Source organism: Rhinoraja longicauda, chromosome 20 (assembly GCF_053455715.1).
Source record: "Rhinoraja longicauda isolate Sanriku21f chromosome 20, sRhiLon1.1, whole genome shotgun sequence".
Taxonomy (NCBI): Eukaryota; Metazoa; Chordata; class Chondrichthyes; order Rajiformes; family Arhynchobatidae; genus Rhinoraja; species Rhinoraja longicauda.
Window position 1 is genome coordinate 31,563,252 of NC_135972.1, and position 22,640 is coordinate 31,585,891.

At 42.8% G+C, this 22,640-nt stretch overlaps 1 protein-coding gene across 4 annotated transcripts in view; it reads right to left on the minus strand.

Annotated features, from left to right (window-relative positions):
• The window catches only part of lrriq1 (leucine-rich repeats and IQ motif containing 1), a 153,660-nt gene that overhangs the window by 67,930 nt on the left and 63,090 nt on the right, over positions 1-22,640 (minus strand). For all 4 annotated transcript variants that reach the window (XM_078417361.1, XM_078417360.1, XM_078417359.1 and 1 more), the window contains 3 exons: positions 22,457-22,550; positions 3,927-4,106; positions 932-1,435 (listed from right to left, as the gene is read on the minus strand). In XM_078417361.1, coding sequence (XP_078273487.1) covers positions 932-1,435; positions 3,927-4,106; positions 22,457-22,550 — 778 coding nt within the window. The remainder of the gene's footprint in view (positions 1-931; positions 1,436-3,926; positions 4,107-22,456; positions 22,551-22,640) is intronic.

Consider the following 22,640-nt stretch of genomic DNA (forward strand, 5'->3'; position numbering starts at 1 on the left):
CTTTCTCCATACCCTTTGACTATTAAATTGTAAAACACATTATAGTTTGTAAATCTTCAAATTCTCCTCATTACAATTTTAGACACATTCTTTCAACCAAATAGTTCACTGGACCAATCAAATTACTTTCACTTTAAAAATCACTGTTCTGAAGGGAAGAGGGCACCATTGAATGTAATTGACTGAAAACGGTAAATGTAAATTTAGGTAATCAGTTAAGGTGAATACCTTAATAAAGTCAGGAACCCGTAAAGAGAAAATCTGATGCAAATTGCAGGTTACTGAACAAACTGAACATCTAAATACATAAACCAAAATTGAACATACACAAGACATACAAGTACAAGCAACGCATGAGGAAAACTAAACCCCACATTCTATAGGCTTACTAAAATTTAGAAAATAAAGTGTCCTGTCTACAAAACTACTGACTAAATTTATTGTATGTTTCCTTTTAGACAGAACCATTCTTTGACTGCTGGTACGTCCTGCTTCATTATTGCAACCACATAAATTGCAGTTCTGCCGATCCTCCCCCCTGCCCCAAGTTAAACTGGAAAACTATGCAGAAGGAATCAAAGATACTAAGCCAGAAGCAGTAAGGGACAAAGATAAATATTAAAAGTCAGAGTTTAAGAGAGCAGAAGCAATCAAAATATCCATGTTCCTGTGGCTGAGAATATGAATATCACAGTCAAACCTGCTCCTTACATTAATCAACCACCTCCAATATGCACTTGCTCCACATGCTATGCAAGGCACACAGGGTTATAACTACAGGAGCATAAATGTAATCGTATACAGTGGATTGTAATTGTCAGTTTGGTGTCTGTTGTAGAGTAAGTGACCTCAAGCTCTTATTTGGCTTCCACAACATTAAAAATTCCTGAACTATTATCTCAAATTAAAATACATCTATTTGCATTATTACTTTTTAATGTTCTCCTCTGAAAGTTGTTGTGGACGTCCCCCCTTCAAGCTCTCTTTATTCTGTAATTCAGATGTGATTCTCATGGATTCAGAATTTATTCGACCTTTCTTTATTCTGAAATCCTGCAGAGGAATAGCAGTTTCTTCCAGGTTTGCAAGAAGTCTGGGGTCACAATCCTTGGCATCTTGGTAAGATGTGTGTGGGTGATCACTTTGCTTTCTGTTTCCATAAATGTGATTAACAGGAGCCTTAACCTGGTCAGAATCAACTATGTGGTCAGAGTTCTGGCCAGTTACTTCTGCACCAGCACCATTGATGGTCAGCTTTTTGTGTTGTTTTTCAACATGGCCAGTAGGGTCATCTTCATCAAGACCAGTGGGGTACTTCTTCTCTTTCATGGTATATAACTCTCCATATTCATGAGAGTATCTACATTCTTCAGCCAGCTGCATCAGTTCTTCACAGTGACGAGAATGTGTATCGGCAATCTCCAAAGAATTTGACCTGTTATTAAAATGGAAATAAAAATCATTAAAATAATCTAAATGGTGCAATTTGTTGCAGAAAAGACAGGGTTGGGGCAGGATTGTACAATAGGAGCACATTTCACTATTTTCTGTTTGTGATGGGATGCAATATCAGCAATTCAGTCACGTAAAGTTATTCTTGAAAAATCGGGGCTGCAAATCGGATGCACTGACCCAACAGCAAATTTTCAAGATAGGTTCCCACTATGTGATATTTCAGACAAGGAGTTTCAAGTACAACATTCACCTCAGAGTTTCCACCATTTTATGTTTCTGAGGATGTCATTTCACATAGCTTGGAAGAGATGATGGGTTTCTGCACATGCAGCTGATTCTTTTAAAAGGTTTAATAAAAACAGAAATTCTGAAAATATTCAACGGGTCAGGCACCAAATGCTGCGCCGGAACTTTTGATTATTTCCTGCATTTTCTCGTTTCATTTTAGATTTTTAACAAATGCAGTTCATTTTTGCTTTGGGCTGTTGAGACATTAATAGTCTATTCTGTAACATTAAATCACCGGGTGAGACAATGTGGGTAATGTAATCCTTTTAACAACAGTAAATGTGAATTTACAGGCACAATGAAGTCTGTAAGAAATGATGTAGGAAGAATAAAAACCATAGGGAGATTTTGATTAAGGAAGAATGTTCCATATTTCAATGCTGCAATGTGCAGGTTCCATCAAAGAACCAGCTCACTTTCCACAAGTGAATTGACCACGAACATCCTATCTAGTCTTTATTAAAACTGGATATTTTTCAGCTTTGATGCATTTCAACCTCTGACCCACCAGTTTTGGGGAATTAGGGTTCTCCCCATCGATCTTGAGCAACTTTCCAACTTAGCAAAGTTAATAACATGTTGTAGTGCTGCTTCTTTTATGGGTGCATAAGTTAGCAGGCAGATCTGCACTGTGCTGGTTTATCGGTGAATTCACTAAGATAAAGGGTATCATAGTAAATGAGAACAAAATAAGACATTTTCCAGTGTGGGAATGCAAATAAAGACTAAATTACCCTCTCAACCCCACATGAGACACAGAATCACCACAGCCATTTATCAACAGGTCAGTAGGACCACCTCAAACATTTCACTTTCCAAAAGTGCAACCATGATCATCCTAGAGAGATAACGTTTTTTAATTTATCTTTGTTTATTCTTCCTTTACTTTTTCACTACAAATAATTCTGTTAAACCTGTGACCAGGCCATTTCTAAACTCATCTCCTCATGGAAGAATCTAATAGATCTGTGTGACACTGGGATGGTCATTCTTCTTTGCAAAGTTAAGCTTTTTCAGAGGCTCTCCTTTATCAAGACTACAAATCAAATCTTCTTCTTCTTCTTTCTCCCTTTACATCCTCATCATGTTCATCTTGTCTATGAAAGCTACTGTCTCTTCCCTAGATTCATTCCCACGAAAATGATTGCCACCTTGGCTCCATGTCAGATGATGCGAAAAAAAGTTCTACCCGCCCTCTTGTGTCATTCCTCTTTCAATACAGTTGCCAACAACTCCTCTTCAATAAATTCACCCTCAAATACGATATCCTCATGTTCTCTCATATTCAAGGGAGCTATACCATTTTGCGAAATTCAAATTTCAGAAATTGCCCATCCTTGCCCACCACAGAAGTAAATTGACATCCTTCATGACTATGATCATGGAAAGTTTGTTTTCATTCCTTTAAGTTTTTCTGCGACTTGTTTCACAGCAACCTCTTTTAGTTAGAATCTTGAGTCGCGGGACAAAGAAGGGAAGAGATTGAACTTTTTTTCGCCTTCCATCACAGTGAGGAATGTGGAGGAGTCACTGCGGTGGATGTTCATGTTAAAATGTATTTTGTGTTATGTTGTTTTTTATTGGTATGACTGTATGGCAAATGAAATTCTTCATATGTTACAAAACATACTTGGCTAATAAAGTATGATTATGATGATAATTATGATTTTCTTCATGAATCTCTGCCTTCAATTCCCCCTCTTCTTTTAAAACCTACATTCTTGACTAAGATTTTACTAAACCCTTCTAATATATTCACTTTTAAATATATGTCTATTGTGCCTGCTTGTGATTCAGCAAGGTGCTTTGGGAAATTTTGATTCTTTAATAGTTATAACATGAATTGCAAGTTATTATAAATATGCCAATCATTTTTATTCATTTGTTTGGGCACAATGATATAAGGTAATTGAAAGATGGTGCAGAAATACCAGTACACCAATGAGACAGTTTTACTGCGTATTGAATTTCATTTAAACCCATACCGGAACCAACCTCAGTGGAAATCTCAAGTCTAGTGTTGATATATTAAAACTGGAAAATACTTAAACTAAATTGTCCTGTTTCCTGTTTTGTGCAATTCTTTAATCAAACCAACATATGTGTCAAAAAACTATGTGGTTGCAAGAGGCAGGGCCTCATGTTACAGTCAAAGCGGACAAAATGTGAAAAGAGAGACTTACTCCAGTTCAGCTTTATGTCTCTTGTGTAATAACTCAAAGTCCTGAAGCTGGGTCTGACACAGAGCCATGAAACTCCCTGCTGAAGGTTTGTTAAACCTCCTTGCATAAGCTTCATCAGTGGAACTAATCCTCTCACCATCCACCACCTCCAAGTTTGGCAGTACTTTTAGGATTGAACATCTGAAAGAAGCAATATAGAAAAGTAACATTAAAAGATTGATGGTGTATTTTAATGCTGAGTAATTCTAATAGTGAATGGTTGCCTTCAACCCAAATTCAGCACTTCTCTGTATATCACCTTATGTAAATTCTCAACATTGAACATCAGATTGAACATTAGGATTACACTATGCAAAAATGCACATCATAATCCTCTAGGATAATTATTGATTGAAATATAAATCGAGGTGAAAGATGAAATATTTTTGTAATTCGATGTCTAAAATATGGTCAAGTAAATTGTAAACTTTCAATGAAGTTGCCCACTTCAGAGTAGAAAAAAAATGATGCTCTTAAGTCAGAAACTTATACATTTCAGCTCACAAGTGAGATTTAAAGTGAGAGAAAAAATATAAGTTGTTACATTCCTCTGAGTACTAAATTATGTGTTGCTGGGGAATAAAGTGCAGTATATTCTTTTTTGTGCCATAACGTGTCAATTTTCTGTTTAATATTTAAAAGTGTAGGAATAATTATCTGGAAGAAAAATAGAGCAACAGGAATACTATAGTGAACTTAAATGTCCTTGTAAATGACCTGTCAACGTGTTCATCAATATGAAAAAAGGCTCAAGTTTCTCAATACGTTTAGAATGCTATATTTGATTGATAATGTGAATAAAACACACTTAGCTGAATTTTAGCGAAAATGGCCATTTATAAAAGTTAAATTTTACATTTTCCTTTGCTTTAAGTCTAATGCCCTATTTTTCTCCTTACACTTCTTGGAAAAAAATATCATGGTACCCCTATTTAAATATATATTTTTAACCTTTGTTATAACTTAGGATGATTTTGACATACTTCATTACTGTCGAAAAATAATTTATTTGACACAAGGTTTAAGGTGAAGGGAAAGAGATTTAATAGTAATCTGAGGGGTAAGTTTCCCACACAAAGGGTGGTGGGTATATGGAATGAGCTGCTAGAGGAGGGAGTTGAGACAGGGACTATCACACTATTTAAGAAACATTGGATAGGATATGGATAGTACATGGATAGGATATGTTTAGAGGAATATGGGCCAAACGCATGCAGGTAGGCCTAGTGTAGCTGGGACATGTTGGCTGGTGTGGAAAAGTTGGGCCGAAGGGCTTGTTTCCATGCTGTATGACTATGAATCTAAGTAGATGTCAATAAATGTTACCAAACTGGCCAGAATTAGTCATAGAGTTATAGATACATACAGCATGGAAACAGGCCCCATCTCATCTGTGCCAACTAAGAATGCCCCATCTAGACTAGTCCCTTTGCCCACATTTAGCACGTATCCCTCAAAACCTTTGCTACCCATGTACCCATCCAATTGTCTTTTAAATGCTGTTATGGTACCAGCCTCAACTATCTCCTCAGAAAGCTTGTTCCATATACCTACCATCCTCTAAGTGAAAATGTTGCTCCTTGCATTCCTATAATTTTTTTTCCCTCAACTTAAACATATGTCCTCTGATTCTTGATTCCTCTACCCAACAATAACCCACACTTGCACTCACTCAATCAATTCCCCTCTTGATTTTACCCAACACTTCGTAACAAAGTCCCATTTGCCCAACCTCTCCTTATAGCTCAGGCTCTCGAGTTCTGGCAACATTCCCATAAATCCTCTCTGTACTCTTTCCAGCTTAATGATATTAGCACAGACACTAAAAACATGTGTAAATTAGATTTCTGTTCCAAATGATGGTTTTAAAAGTTATGTGCAAATTACATCTTTACAAAATCTTCACTTACCAACTATATAAACCTTTTTTGTTGGTCTCAGTTTTTCATCCACGTTTAACTGAAATTATGTGTGGACATCAATAACCATCTTGCGCTTTACAGCCAACAATTCTGTTCAGAACTTAGCTTTTACTTATTTCACTGTTCAAAATCTCAGGACTTCTACAAAAAAGATATAAGTCCTAAACCTCAAATCAGCTGATTGCTGAACTTTACTCAGCCATTGGACTCCTCAGAAAATCCAGTGAGGCACCACAAAATTTCATCAATTCCAATGCACCTATGCAGGAAAATATGTCCAATCAACCTGGCACAAATTAGTGGGCTACAGGCTTTAATGAGAGTAAATGGCTGTGGGAAGAAGTACAACTACAAGGTTTTATATTACAAAAATATTTAATTAAGTTGATTTAAATACATATAACATAGACCAATACAACACAGGAAAAATCCTTTCAGCCTACAATGTCCATGCCAAACATGGTGTCAGGCGAAACTAATTTCCTCTGCCTGCACGTGATCTATAATAGACAATAGACAATAGGTGCAGTAGGCCATTCGACCCTTCGAGCCAGCACCACCATTCAATTGATCATGGCTGATCATTCTCAATCAGTACCCCGTTCCTGCCTTCTCCCCATACCCCCTGACTCCGCTATCCTTAAGAGCTCTATCTAGCTCTCTCTTGAATGCATCTATATCCCTCCATTCCCTGTAGATCCATATGCCTATCTAAAAGCCTCTTAAATGCCACTGTAGGAGCCATTTTGTGTTTTTTAGCTATTTTAGCACATTATATTATTTTGTATCCTGTGGTATTATTTTTAGACATATATGGATTGGGAGGAGCCAGGGGAGGAGTCAGATAATGAGTATAATTCAGCCAGCACTTACGTAATGCGGTAGTTATATTAGGAGCCTGCTAAGGTTTTAGCAAGTCAGTAACAGGATACGAAGGAGTGACCGTGAGATATTAAGTTCTTACCAGAAGTTAACGACGGGAGATATACTAATTAATTTTGTGTTGTTACTTCAATAAGTGACCAACTAAACTGAAGCATCGTGAAGATCTCTCTGTTGTGGTTTTTGCATCAAGAAATATCGCTCCCCTCCTTCATCAATGATAAGCTTTGGGATTTCATTGGGAAGACTAAAGTTGCCGTTACAGCCACGATTGCATCTGCCTCCACCACAATCTCTGACAGTGCATTCCAGACACCCAATACTCTGTATAAAAAAAACTTGTTCTGCTCATCTTTAAATTTTGCCTCTCTCACCTTAAACCTACACCCTCTGGCCTTTGATGCTATCTGATGCTTAAACTCAATGCCCTGACCTATGAAGGAAAGCATACCATATACCTTCTTTACCACTCTATCCACTTGTGTTGCCACTTTCAGGGAGTTATTGACTTGGATCAAAAGATCTCTCCATACATCAATATTGTCATTAACTGTATACGTTGCCCTTACATTCAAGCTCCCTCAAACTTGCTAAGATTAAACTCCATCTGCAGTTTCTTGCCCATTTCTGAAGCTGATCTTTGACAAACTTCCCCACTGATCCCAACTCCATCAATTTTGGTGATCTACAAACTTACTAACCGACCCATCTTTATGTACCAGGCGAGCCGCACCAGGGAAGAGGATTCTTCGAGGGCACGCAGACAGCAAGCTTAGTAGAAACTTCAAGCTTAGCAAAAATAGCCAGCGCAGAAAAAACTCATCAATCAGTGGAAGCTTGGGGCCAGAGCAGTGGGATGCTCCGTTTAAACAGTGTCTGTAATAATGTAGATACAGGCATTCTGCCACAAGATGGAAATCTAACACCTTTGTTACCAACCATAAACAACCTCTAAATTTACTGGCGTTGGTCGTTTATAACTTTCACTTCATATTTTTGGAATTATGTGCGAATTTAAAACATTCTAAATAAAACGACAACATTTAAACTTGGAATAATGCTGTGTTTGCATCGGAATTCTGTTAGAAAAAAATCTGTCATCAGCCCTGTTTGTTCCATTCCGAGTGTGCTTTGAAGTTTAATGGTACTGTCAACTCCATTCCAACTCTCCATAAATTCTTTTCAATTGCTTCTGCTTCCTCCAGCTCCTGTCAAGGTACCAATAAGTTTTACGTCGGCCAGACTTCCTCCTGCTCTAGATTGACCGTGTTCATTTATGTTAATGGCAGCAGTAGCTGCTGTCACCCATTCCCTGTCCTGATCTCAAACCATGGGATCATCAGTATAATTCACCATTTTCAATTTAAAACTGAAAACTGCAGACCAGTTCCCTCCAGCTATGGTTTAAATTCCCATGGCACTGTAAACTCTGCATTGGTTCTCATAAAAACTGGCCTCCCTTTCATCGTCCCCCTCATAGATATCATTCAATTTTTATATGGTTCTCATTCCTCGGACTTTCTAGCACTGGGTAATTTTTTGATGGCTCTGCTGAATTCCATTCAACCTCTGGAAAAAAATGTAAGAATATTTTTCATGTCATTTAGAAACATAGCATGGAAACAGGCCCTTCAGCCCAACGTATCCAAGCTGCACAAGATGCCCCATCTAAGCTCGCTGGACCAAAATCCCTCCAAACCTTTCCATCCCATGTACCTGTCTGAAAGTCTAGAGGCAGGAAACATGTTCCCAATGTTGGGGGAGTCCAGAACAAGGGGCCACCGTTTAAGAATAAGGGGTAGGCCATTTAGAACGGAGATGAGGAAAAACTTTTTCAGTCAGAGAGTTGTGAATCTGTGGAATTCTCCGCCTCAGAAGGCAGTGGAGGCCAATTCTCTGAAGGCATTCAAGAGAGAGCTAGATAGAGCTCTTAAGGATAGCGGAGTCAGGGGGTATGGGGAGAAGACAGAAAGGGGGTACTGAATGAGAATGATCAGCCATGATCACATTGAATGGTGGTGCTGGCTCGAAGGGCCGAATGGCCTACTCCTGCACCTATTGTCTATTGTCTATTATCTATTATCTAAATCTGTTTATAGTTCCTGCCTTCACCTGACAGCTCGTTCCATATGGTCACCACCCTCTATGTGAAAAAGTTGCTGCTCTGGTTCCTTTTAAATCTTTCCCCTCATATCTTAAACCTATGCCCTTTAGTTCTTGTCCCCTTCCCTGGGAAAAAAGACTGTGCATCTACCCGATTTATTCTCCTCATTATTTCATACACCACTGTAAGATTACCCCTCAGCTTGGAGTTCTCCCCTGATCAACCTCTCCCTATAGTTCAGGCCCTTGAGTCCTGGCAACATTCTTCTTTAATCTTTTCTGCACTCTATCCAGCGTAATGGCATGTTTCCTCTGGCAGAGTGACCAAACTGAACACAATACTCCAAGTGCAACCTCATTAACATAATGTCCTAACTTCTCTATTGAATTACCTCAATGATGAAGACCTGCATGCCAAAAGCCTTCTTTACTACATTATGTACCTCTGACACTATCTTTAGGGTACAATGTACTGGCACTCCATGATCCCTCTACTCTATAACACCTCCCAGAGCCTGATCATTCACCGTGAAGATTCTACCCTGGTTTGACTTCCCAAAATGCAACACCTCACTTAAACTCCATTAGCCATTGCTCAGTACAACTGGTCAAGATCCCTCTGTAATTTTTGATAATCATCTCCAATGTTTATGATACTACCTATTTTAGTATCAACTTACTAATCATGCCTTGTAAATTTTCTCTGCCACTATTTATCTAACAGGATAATTATTTCAATGATCTCAGCCCGTCTTAAGCGCTTCACTGCCTCTGCATTTTTTTCAAGATCTCAGTCGATATATTTTAAATCAACATGCTTTCTTTTCATTCAGTGAAGAACCTACACCCAAATTCCTGAGAGATCACACCATATCTGAATTGCTGTGATGAACAATATAATCGAGCACTTGGTTTTCCCAAGGCAGTCATCACTGAAATACATAGAAACATAGAAAATAGGTGAAGGAGGAGGCCATTTGGCTCTTCGAGCCAGCACCGCCATTCATTGTGATCAAGGCTAATCATCCACAATCAGTAACCCGTGCCTGCCTGCTCCCCATATCCCTTGATTCCACTAGCCCCTGGAGCTCTATCTAACACTCTTTTAAATTCATCCTGTGATTTGGCCTCCACTGCCTTCTGTGGCAGAGAATTCCACAAATTCACAACTCTCTGGGTGAAACCGTTTTTTCTCATCTCAGTTTTAAATGGCCTTCCCTTTATTCTTAGACTGTGGCCCCTGGTTCTGGACTCACCCAACATTTGAATTTTTTTTTCCTGCATCTAGCTTGCCCAGTCCTTTTATAATTTTATGTGTTTCTATAAGATCCCCTCTCATACTAAATTCTAGTGAATACAAGCCCAGTCTTTCCAATCTTTCCTCATATGACAGTCCCTCCATCCCGGGGATTAACCTCGTGAACCTACGCTGCACTGCCTCAATAGCAAGGATGTCCTTCCTCAAATTAAGAGACCAAAACTGCACACAATACTCCAGATGTGGTCTCACCAGGACCCTGTACAACTGCAGAAGGACCTATACTCAAATCCTCTCGTTATGAAGGCTTTCTTCCTACTGTACCTGCATGTTTACTTTCAGTGACTGGTGTACAAGAACACCCAGGTCTTGTTGCACTTCTCTTTTTCCTAATCTGACACCATTGAGATAATAATCTGCCTCCTTGTTCTTGCCGCCAAAGTGGATAGTCTCACATTTATCTACATTATACTGCATCTGTCATGCATCTGCCCACTCACTCAACCTGTCCAACTCACCATGCAACCTTCTAGCATCCTCTTCGCAGTTCACACTGCCACCCAGCTTTTTGTCATCTGCAAATTTGCTAGTGTTACTTCTAATTCTATCATCTAAATCATTAATATATTGTAAATAGTTGCGGCCCCAGCACCGAGCCTTGCGACACTCCACTCGCCACTGCCTGCCCTTTGTTTCCTGTCTGCCAACCAATTCTCTATCCAAGTCAATACCCTGCCCCCCAATACCATGTGCTCTAATGTTGTCCACTAATCTCCTGTGTGGGACATAGAAACATAGAAAATAGGTGCAGGAGGAGGCCATTCGGCCCTTCGAGCCAGCACCACCATTCATTGTGATCATGGCTGATCGTTCACAATCAATAACCCGTGCCTGCCTTCTCCCCATATCCCTTGATTCCACTAGTCCCTAGAGCTCTATCTAACTCTCTCTTAAATCCATCCAGTGATATGGACCTTATCAAAGGTTTTCTGAAAGTCCAGATACACTCCATCCACTGGCTCTCCTTTATCCATTTTACTTGTCACTGTGAAATTCTCTGAGGAGACTATTAATCACAGGTTTGTGCAGGATTGGATTCCCTGTGAAGGTCCTAGTCATGACAATTCTCAACTTCACGGCATGATGTTCCCAACTGGCCACGGTGGATTACTGCCAAGGCTCCCACTGCTCCCTACTGCTTCAGAGAGATCACTCCAAAATAAATGTTTTTCATGCTCCTTCATTTCAGCGAGGAATGTTGACACTGTGATTTCCCAATTTTGATGGCATCCCACAAACGCAGTCAGCTATTAACTGCACTATTGTCAATATGGGCTCTCCGATTAATAACCTGGAGCTTTTTATGAACAGTAACTTCACACATAATATGCAAGATCAAAGGACATGTGCCTGATATTGGATACTTTATCTGGAAAGCGTACTAACGCCGAGTGAAAGATGGATCCTGAGGAACAAGGATTCTTGGCTATGCTTATTAGCTCCTCGTTAGTGTATACAACTGGAGCAACACGGCAGGTATTATGAGAGCTACCAAAGTAAGAGGACCAAAATGGAAATTGTCAGAGGTTTCCTAAAGATGTGATGTTGTTCTTTGCATCAGTCCAGAAGGACATTCAAGTGTATGCCAAGCAAAGGCAGGCTACATCATTGTGTATTGCATGTTATATAATCTTGCCAGACAAGCCAATGCATTCTCCTTCATGTTTCAAGTCCAAGCAACAGTTGGGACCAGTATTTCAAAGCAAGATAGTCTGTAGAACAGCAGCAACTAGAACTGGAGGCAGAACATAGCCACCTGGTGAAACCTTTAGTTAAGATCCAGAGCTTCATTACTCTACTGAACAGGCAAAACATGCACTGCCCACAAGGGTTGCAAGGGACTTCCTTACACAGGGAAAGTTTTTGTAAAAAATCTTGCAAAATCACTTTCTCTAAGGTAAACCAAATGACATTTTCCACACATTGCTCGTTACCAACATAGCAAATCAATAATCATGCAGGAGAGTCCAGACGATATGTAACATTCCCTTCATCTTGCTTCGATTGTCCATCTACATTAAGTTTAACACATATTAATGATTGAATTCCTGAAATAATTTATAAATATCTCTATATATCCGATGGAAAATCTCTGACTTCTACACAATATATGCTTTTCTCCGATCAATCCCACTCTACAGATTTAAATCTTGTTCAAATCCTAAACGCTGTGGACTACTGCTCAATATCAATGATGGCTAATTAGCAATGTAGTCACAGCACCCAAGAGCGATAACAATATTATCTGTGGATTGGCATTCAATAGTTCGGCAAATTCAGAGGATAGAAATCCATCACAGTTTAACAATGAGAAATCCCTCAAAAGACTCTGTCTGTGGTCTAATTTTAGCCATTGCAACAACTGAGCATTTCAAGATACACAAGGAAAAGAACTGATGAATTCTCTGCAGTGGAGGCACCATGTTTCCACCAGCTTGCAACAACTGCATTTGATCAATTTGTGTCATGCTTCCCTGTGTAAGCTTCACTCTGTTAATGATTCCTGTCATTTTTTCATTCTTTGCTTAAAGGGATACTCCTAGATAAGAGAAAGCATATTGAATTTGATCGTTTCATTTTGCTCGTATTTCTCTGCCTCTTACGAATTTGATTCTCTCAATTGACCATTATAGGTATTGCACAAGCAACACAAATAGAGGATAAGCATCATAAGAGTAGAATTAACGTTGCATGGAGGTCATACGGAATCTTTACTAGAATAATATGGAGGTTGCGCCAAGGGTATAACAAGGTAGGGTGCACAGTAATACCAATAGCTGCCACTCCAATATGACTCATCTCTGCCCATGTTAAACTGCCTTGTTGTAAACAATACTAGAAAAAATTATGACATATATCTAAAAAAATTACATACCATGGAATCTTTCCCATTTTAAAAACTGGTCTGACATTGCATTAGCCTCATCATGAAAACACTCCAATCACAGTACTAATTTGAGTCTTCTGGGGCAATAAATATATACAGACTGTGCCTCAACCACCTTTCCCCAACCCTGACTATCTCGCCTGCTTTCTTGCTTCTTTACCTCACACAACGTTCTGGGAGAGAAAACAGGTGGGCATCACAATATTATGCAAAGCCAGATAATCTTTGCTCAAAATATCTTTATGATGATGGAACTGTATAGTTGTTAATGAGCATAACTGTTGCTTATCAAATTAAAAGGGCTACATTAGTCCTAATGAATGATGTTTCTTGAACAAAACTAGCTAATTTAATAAATACTCTGCTTAAGATTGGTTGGCACGATGGCGCAGTGGTAGAGATGCTGCCTTACAGCGCATACTGCACCAGAGACCCGGGTTCGATCCTGGCCACGGGTGCTAGTCTGTACAGAGTTTGTACGTTCTCCCCATGACTACGTAGGTTTTCTCCAAGATCTTCAGTTTCCTCGCACCCTCTAAAGATGTACAGGTTAGTAGGTTAATTGGCTTGGTATAAGTGTAAATTGTCCCGAGTATGTGTAGGATAGTGTTAATGTGCGGAGATTGCTGGTCGGTGAGGACTCGGTCGACTGAAGGGCCTGATTCCATGCTTTATCTCTAAATTACACTAAACTACACTAAACTAAGAAATTATTACGCTTCTCGTGGCCAATATGGAGGAGCTAGTTGAAATGTATTGGTGGGATAGGAATTGTATGGGAGAGGATGGGGCACGTGTGCCTATGTGTGTGAATGGAGTGATGATATTTGTGTGCTTCACAGTTTGTGTCAATGTGCATATGCATGCATGCTTGAGCATATATGGATAAGATTTATAACTTTAATGGCATGAATTCTGAGGGAGTGAATTTTACTATGACACAGCTCCAGGGTTTGGAGGAGGTAAAACGTCAGCCAGCTCCAAGCAGGTCCTTTAAACCGTGGCTGGTCTTCTGTACCTAATCCCCATACCAACGAGCTCTTGACATATCTTTTACTACCCAAGATTTCTAAGCCCCTCTCGGTGAATCTAGTGACCTAATGTAGTTTCCCCTACCCCACAATGTTGAACATACATTGCAGTCTGCTCGTCTTGGCAAATGTGCCTTTAAGAGCTGAGATCCTCGTGTAGTGCTCTTGTGAGTGCTGTGCAGCAAATTGCCCAAAACTGCGCTGAACTTGATGGCTTCTCACCAAGATCCACAGAATTCCCCTTTAATATTTAATTCTTGTGTAAACCATACTAGAGAGCTTCAAATGTTCTGCTGTTTTCGCCGAACTATTTTAACTTCCCTTCCCATTCCCATGCTGATCTTTCTCTCCTCGGCCTGTTGCACTGCCAGAGTGAAGCCACATGCAAACTAGAAGAACAGCACCTTCTGTTCTGCTTGGGTCGGTTATAAACCAATGGCATGATTACTGAATTCTCCAATTTTAAATAAATTTGCCGACCCCACTTCACATCCCCTAGTAGACACATCTTTCTCCCACTATCCCCATCACCATATTCCTTTCCTCTCCTTCTTCCACTCATCTCCCATCCTCTAAGTGCCCTGTTTCACTTTCATCCTGCATCTATCTCCTCCCTTGTCCCCTTTCACCCATATCTTTCAGCATGATGCTCCTCTGCTCCTCTTCCTTCCTCATCTGGCATCATTTTGCCTCCATTTCACCGCAGCCTTTGTTACTATCTCCACCCATCTGCCAATTACTTCTCCTCACCAATACCCACGTATCATCTGCCAGTTGTTGGCCACCCCTAACTTTCTTAATCAGCTTTCTCCCTTCTACCCCATCAGTCTGAGAAAGTGGCCTGGAGCTGAAATGTCACCGTTCATTTCCTTCCACAGATGCTACCTGATCCACTGAGTCCCTCCAGCACTTTGTCTTTTGCTCGAGATTCCAGAATCTGCACTCTCTTGTGTCTCCAGTTTTAAAAGTCTGTTTGATCAATACTGCATTATCTTGACAATTTGGCCCTGGAACCGAAGACACAGATGTTTCTGTGCAATAAAAGTAAGTGAATTCAAAATCTAGGCTATATTTTAACAATATTAAAAAAAAGCTACCATTAAAGTCATGAGAGATTACTAATATTTATATATTATTTTAATTCTATTGTAGGGACATAGGGATTGGCCAGGTAATAGAACCCTCGGATTGGGTTACGGTCACGGGGTGAGGGAGTGCGAGGTATTTAAATGCTTGGCGCCAAACGTTAGTTAGAGATTAGATTAGTGAGTGAAGTTAGTGTTCGTCCAGAAAGAAGTCTGTTGCGTTTGTCACGGGTTTTATACCAATAAAGTATTTGGATAATACCACTCGTCTGGACTCACTACATTGGTGACCTCGAACGTAGGAAGAAAGCAGCAGCAGGCGGGAGCGAGCGCGGGCGAAATTCATCTACCGCCGTTCTGGGCCCATCAGCCGCACCTGTGGTTTGTGCAGGCAGAATCACAGTTCCATCTTAAAAAGGTGGAGGAAGATCAGGAGAAGTACCACCACCTGGTGAGCTGTCTGCAGGCGGAGGTGGCTGCGCGGGTCAGCCGATACCTGACCAGTCCACCCCAAACGGACCAGTACGTGGGGCTCAAGAAGCTCCTGCTGCGGACCTTCGGCTGGGCCCAGAACCAGCGGGCTCTGAAGCTCCTCCATTTGCCAGACCTGGGGCAGCGGCTGCCGTCGGAGTTGATGTCCGAGATGCTGGCTTTGGCGGGCGACCATCACCCATGCATGATATTCGAAGCAGCCTTTCGGGAGAAGCTACCTGGGGACGTCAGGTTGGTGTTGGCGGACGTCTCTTTTGACGATCCGGTAGCGTTCGCCGAGAAGGCCGACACGCTCGTTAGGGAGCGCAACACCCGAGACGGCTCCGTTAACCGGGTCTCGAGGCCCAGCGGCAGTCGGGGGTGCGGCCGGGAGAGCGACGCATCGGCCGCTATTTCGCAGTCGGCCCGCCAAGAGAGGGCGGCGGCGCCTGTTCATTGGCAGCGGGCTCGACCAACAGAGCCGGAGAGGCGTGGCTGGTGTTCTTTCCATCGGCGGTGGGGCGGCGAGGCCCGAAGCTGTAGATCCCCGTGTTCGTTTCCGGGAAACGCCTGGGCCGATCGACTGTAGAGGCAGTCTCGGTTGGCCGTAACTACCGCCTCTACGCCACAGACCAGAGAACCGGGATCGTCTTCCTAGTGGACACGGGAGCGGTCGTAAGTATTGTGCCCCCCTATGACTGTGAAGTTCGAGTGGGGGAAAAGGGCCCGCCCCTAATTGCAGTGAATGGTAGCACCATCTGTACATAAGGTAAAAGGACTATGTCCCTGTCCTTCGAGTCCAGGACTTACCGTTGGGAATTCATCGTTGCGGATGTGGGCCAGGCCATATTGGGTGCAGATTTCCTTTGGGCGTTTTCCTTGGTCGCAGGCGTCCGAGGGAGGGGCCTACAACCCTCGGCTGATGTACGGCCTCGCGGTACTGGGCCAGAGGCTTCTACAAGCGCCGCCCCACCCAGCCTAGTTATCCAGTCCATTACCACGGCTCCCGGTCAGTTCGATGCGGTCCTGGCCGACTTCCCGCAGCTCCTCGTCCAGCGTTTTGATTCACCTTCGGAGAAGCACGGGGTCGTCCATTTCATCCCAACCGAAGGGCCGCCGGTTTTTGCCCGGGCACGGCGCCTCCCACCCGACAAGCTGGCCAGGGCGCGAGAGGAGTTCCTAAACTTGGAGAGGTTGGGAATTATTCGGCCTTCGAGTAGTCCGTGGGCCTCCCCCTTGCACATGGTTTCCAAAGCGTCTGGGGGGTGGAGACCATGTGGTGACTTCCGTCGACTCAACGCGGCAACACGGCCGGACCGCTATCCGATTCCACACATCCAGGACTTTTCAGCTAGCCTGGAGGGGGCGACAATATTTTCAAAAATTGATTTGGTGCGGGGATACCATCAGATCCCGGTCCACCCGCCGGACATTCCAAAAACAGCGACCATTACTCCGTTCGGACTGTTTGAGTGGTTGCGGATGCCTTTCGGCCTTAAAAATGCAGCTCAGGCATTCCAGCGTCTGATGGACCGGGTGGGTCGAGGGTTGCCGTTTGTCTTTATTTATCTTGACGATATTTTGATTGCCAGCCGTTCGGTCCAGGAGCACTTGGTCCACCTCCGCACGGTGTTCCAGAGGCTGCAAGACCATGGCCTGATTCTCCATCCGGACAAATGCCAATTCGGCCTGTCCGTGGTGGATTTTTTGGGTCACCGGGTTACTCCGGCCGGTGCCACTCCTTTACCAGCTAAGGTGGACGCGGTCCGCTCTTTCCCCCGCCCGACTACCATCAAGGGCTTGCAGGAATTCGTGGGCATGGTCAATTTCTATCATCGGTTCATGCCTGCAGCAGCTCGGGTTATGCGCCCCCTTTTTCAATGTCTCGCGGGTAACCCCGCGGAGTTGGTATGGTCCGTAGCTGCGGAGACGGCTTTTGTTGCGGTTAAACAGGCCCTCGCCAACGCCACCATGCTGGTGCACCCGCGCTCCTCCGCCCCCACAGCGCTGACGGTGGATGCCTCAGACGTGGCGGTGGGTGGGGTTTTGGAGCAGCAGGTCGACGGTAATTGGCAGCCTCTGGCGTTTTTCAGCAGGCAGCTCTCTCGAGCGGAGCTCAAGTACAGTGCGTTCGATAGGGAGCTCCTGGCCCTTTATTTAGCAGTCCGCCACTTCCGTTATTTTTTAGAAGGCCGTTCTTTCGTGGCCTACACGGATCACAAACCTTTGACATTCGCTTTTGCTAAGGTTTCTGATCCGTGGTCGGCTCGCCAGCAGCGGCACCTAACCCTCATTTCGGAGTTTACGACCGATGTCCGTCATATTGCGGGTAGGCTGAATGCCGTTGCTGATGCCCTGTCCCGGCCGGCCATTCCCTCCGTAGCCGTGGTTGGTAAACATGTGGATTTCCAGGAGCTAGCGGAGGCTCAGCGCCTGGAAGGGACTGCCGTGGTGTACGCCTCCACAACCTCGGGACTGCGTTTAGAGCAGGTGGCGTGTGGCCCCACAGGTACCAAGTTGTGGTGCGACGTTACTCTCCCACGCCCTCGCCCGGTGGTGCCTGCCGCTCTGCGGCGTAAGGTTTTTGAGGCCATTCATGGTGGCTGACCGGTTTGTCTGGCATGGCCTGCGAAAGCAGGTGGCAGCCTGGGCACGCGCCTGTATTCCGTGCCAGACCTCCAAAGTCCATCGTCATGTCCAGCCCCCATACCAGAGATTCGAGGTTCCCCCCACCCGTTTTTTCCACATCCATGTGGATTTGGTGGGTCCATTGCCCTATTCTAGGGGTTACACTCATCTCCTGACGGTGGTTGATCGGTTCACTCGTTGGCCGGAGGCGCTCCCGTTGTCGGACACCTCGGCGGCCTCCTGTGCACGTGCCCTGGCGTTGCATTGGGTGGCTCGTTTCGGGGTCCCGGCTATTATCACTACAGATCGGGGAGCCCAGTTCACCTCGTCCCTCTGGGCCGCGCTGGCGCAGCTGTATGGTGCTCGATTACAGCAGACCACCGCCTATCATCCCCAAGCCAACGGGATGGTTGAGCGTTTCCATCGGCAGCTGAAGGCGTCCCTCTGTGCTCGCCTGACTGGCTACGATTGGGCTGACCAGCTGCCTTGGGTCCTCCTCGGCATTCGTACGGCCCCGCGGGCTGAGCTGGGCACATCTTCGGCCGAGCTCGTCTATGGCTCGCCCCTGCGGGTGCCGGGCGACATTCTCCCTTCCACTCCCGCCTTGCCGCCATCCGTCACGTCAGTCTTGGGCTCCCTCCGGGAACGGGTGGGTTCTCTGGCTCCAGTCCCGACCTCCAGTCACGGAAGCACAGCAGTTCACGTTCCTTCGGAATTGCGGAGCTGTGATTTCGTGTTTCTTCGGAAAGATTGCCACCGCCCCCCTCTCCAGCTGGTTTACCAGGGCCCGTTCCAGGTGCTCAAAAGGGGGACTGTAACCTTCACCTTGCAGGTAGGAAATCGTCAGGAGCTTGTTTCAGTGTCCCGTCTCAAGCCGGCCCATTTGGACCAGGACCTCCCCGTGTCGGTGGCTCAGCCGCCGCGCCGGGGCCGGCCTGTGGCGGCTCGACTGGTCCCGTCAGTGGCGCTCAGTTTACCACCTCTTGGGCCTCCGCCGCCTATGGTTGGTCCCGGGCTGCCGTTGTTCATCAAGTGCCCCCCGTCACCTACACTCTCCGCTCCAGTGGACCCCCCATCGCCTCCAGCGGCGGCGTCCACCCCGCCTCCTGTCACGCTGGGGGTATCGGTTTCCCCCCTCCGTACACGTTCTGGGCGGGAGGTTCGGCCGCCCCTGAGGTATGGTTTCGAGGGTTCTGGGGGGGGGGTCATGTAGGGACATAGGGATTGGCCAGGTAATAGAACCCTCGGATTGGGTTACGGTCACGGGGTGAGGGAGCGCGAGGTATTTAAATGCTTGGCGCCAAACGTTAGTTAGAGATTAGATTAGTGAGTGAAGTTAGTGTTCGTCCAGAAAGAAGTCTGTTGCGTTTGTCATGGGTTTTATACCAATAAAGTATTTGGATAATACCACTCGTCTGGACTCACTACACTATCATCTTTATAGTTTGTGGGCGTAATTGTTTTATGAGTCTAAAAGTTATTTCTGTGTTTACAGTATACTGATCAAGCAGTATAAATAAAAGAACAAAAAAGCATACAAGACAAATAATGATATTAAGTACAAGAATAAAATCTATATATTTTTTTGCATTTGTACTTTGCTGAAAATGCTGTGAATTCCCAATGTAAAATCAGACATGCATATCATATCATATCATATCATATATATACAGCCGGAAACAGGCCTTTTCGGCCCTCCAAGTCCGTGCCGCCCAGCGATCCCCGTATATTAACACTATCCTACACCCACTAGGGACAATTTAAAAAAAAAATTTTTTAAACATTTACCCAGCCAATTAACCTACATACCTGTACGTCTTTGGAGTGTGGGAGGAAACCGAAGATCTCGGAGAAAACCCACGCAGGTCACGGGGAGAACGTACAAACTCCTTACAGTGCAGCGCCCATAGTCAGGATCGAACCTGAGTCTCCGGCGCTGCATTCGCTGTAAAGCAGCAACTCTACCGCTGCGCTACCGTGCCGCCATCTTTCATGCCATTGCAAATGTTACCTATATTTGTTTTATACGTACAGAAAGGACTTTGGGTTTTTGTTTTACACTAATACCATTATTTTTTTAATTTATCAAGCTTTTTGTTTATTGTATTATCTATGAAGATTGTGTTTTCAGATCTATTCTGCTCTTGCAAGTAAAAATGTACTTGTTTCGTTTTTGGTACATATGACAATTAAACACTCTTGCCTTTCTTCCCTCTTGATTCTTGAGTTTTTAAAAGGATCATTAAACTGGAAATATTTTCCATAATTTTGTTGTTGGTCATTCATTGCCGTTGCTTAGTTATTTTGAACACTTTGGCTCTATTCTGAACCGAAATAACAATTAATTTAGAAATCTCCATGTCAGAGATAGCCGGTTCTTGTACAGATATATTCCAAAACTTCATTAAGAAGTGGCGAGTTCCTGGTTTTTGCAGCAAGAAGCAATAAAATATTCACGATTAAGATATTTGAAGGCAATGTTCAGTCTGGTTGCTCTGTGACAGAAATTATCTGTTGGTTTGACTGTTGAGGGTATTTTTAAGCCAACTTTTTAAAGAGTTTTGGTTTGGATTTTCCAGCAAGTGATCCTCTTTCAAAAGGTCCTGAATAATAGCAGTTCCCTTTTATGAAACATTCATTTTTAGCCAGCATAATGCTTCCAAAAATGAAAATGACAAACCAGTGTAAACTTGTTGTTACCACGTACATTTTCAAATGTCTTTGATACAAAAACTTTCAAAGCGCAAGTCGTTTACTTTAACACAACTACCTCACAGTTTTTGAAGATTCATCCCGTGTAAACAAACAAACATCAGTTTTCATTACCTTATTAATTATTGTAATCAACCAAAGTTCTTCCGACATGCAACAACTACTCAGTCAGTAGTATACAGTTAAAACTTTGTCTCATGCATTAACAATGAGAGCTTTATTTTAAATCCCTGAGAAGGAATACGAAGAAAACAAAGCCCGAATTATAGTCATATCTGCTGAACTGAGGGGCAGGATACCTTTCATTTGAATGGGATTGCTGACATGAAATATTTTTGTTTGTTTATGCTGATTTAATTAGTATTTAACATTTTAAATAAATCTGTTATCTTTTGCTTAAATTAATTTCAACAGTTTTTCTGTCTTTGCTTATCAGAAACATTTAATGACAAGGGGCTTTTGAACAGCATTTACAGTGCTTGAGGATGTTATAGCTGAAGTCCTGGTCACAATTCCTGGCATAATCCCCTCATAAAACCACAGACTTGTGCTCATCGGGCCACAAAGTCCTTCTAGGCAGTTGTTCAGATCGTGTATGATTTAGCCAAATGCCCTAACATTTCTCTGTTTTATGCATGGGGATGCACAATATAATAGACGCTCAATATACTTTACTATTTAAAAGCCAGTCCATTAAAGTACACATACATGAACAATAGTCTTATTCATTATCATTACAACATTTCTAGAACCAGCTTATTTTACTCACAGAGCTTTGGCGATTTCATGAAGCTACCTTGCAGTGATAAATACTGTTGTGCTTGTTTGTTTCTAAGATCTATTTTACCAAGAATAGATCAGCTCACTTTGGGTTGTGATCCAGGTTAGCAAACATGACCATTCTCGAGTGTCAGGTGTGCAATGGGCACATAACTCATATTTCTGCATGTAAATCAGAGTCAAAGTCTATATACAGCAGCCTCAATTTGACTAAGAGCACATTGTGCTACATTTTCCCCCCCGTGCTATTTATTGTCATTCTAAAGTAAGGGAATGGTGCAAAACTAAAGAATCAAACTAAAGAACTAGTCACATCTTGGCTGCTTTTATTTCCTCAGCTGGTTAACTAATACATAAAGGATTCGATTGCAATTGTTGGAAAAGCTAGGGTGCCTTTTGACCACATGCTACAAATTAAATTAATAAACTTTTGAATTATTTTTACATTTCAATTTATCCCTGGAAATCAAAAGAGAATATAAATAAGTTTGCACATACCAGCTTTAAAGTAACACAAATTACTGTTGTGCATTGCAATTAATACAAATTCTGCATCTGCTTGAACATGTATTATGTCATTTATTTTTTAATGGAGCAATATACTGCATTCAATTCAATAACATGCAATATTTCAAGTTAGAAAGCAGTAGTTGAAAAATGGATTTGGCTTACCTCCAATCTGACTCTTGCTGAAATGGATTCTCATCCAGTATCAACTCCAGGAGGCCATGACATCCATTAAGACATAAAAGTAAGCTATTGAGGTCTGTGACAAAGGAAAAGTATTCAAACTGATTAAAACAGATAAAATGAGTAAGTTGAGGAATTTATGTGTTAAAAAAAATCAAATAGTTTG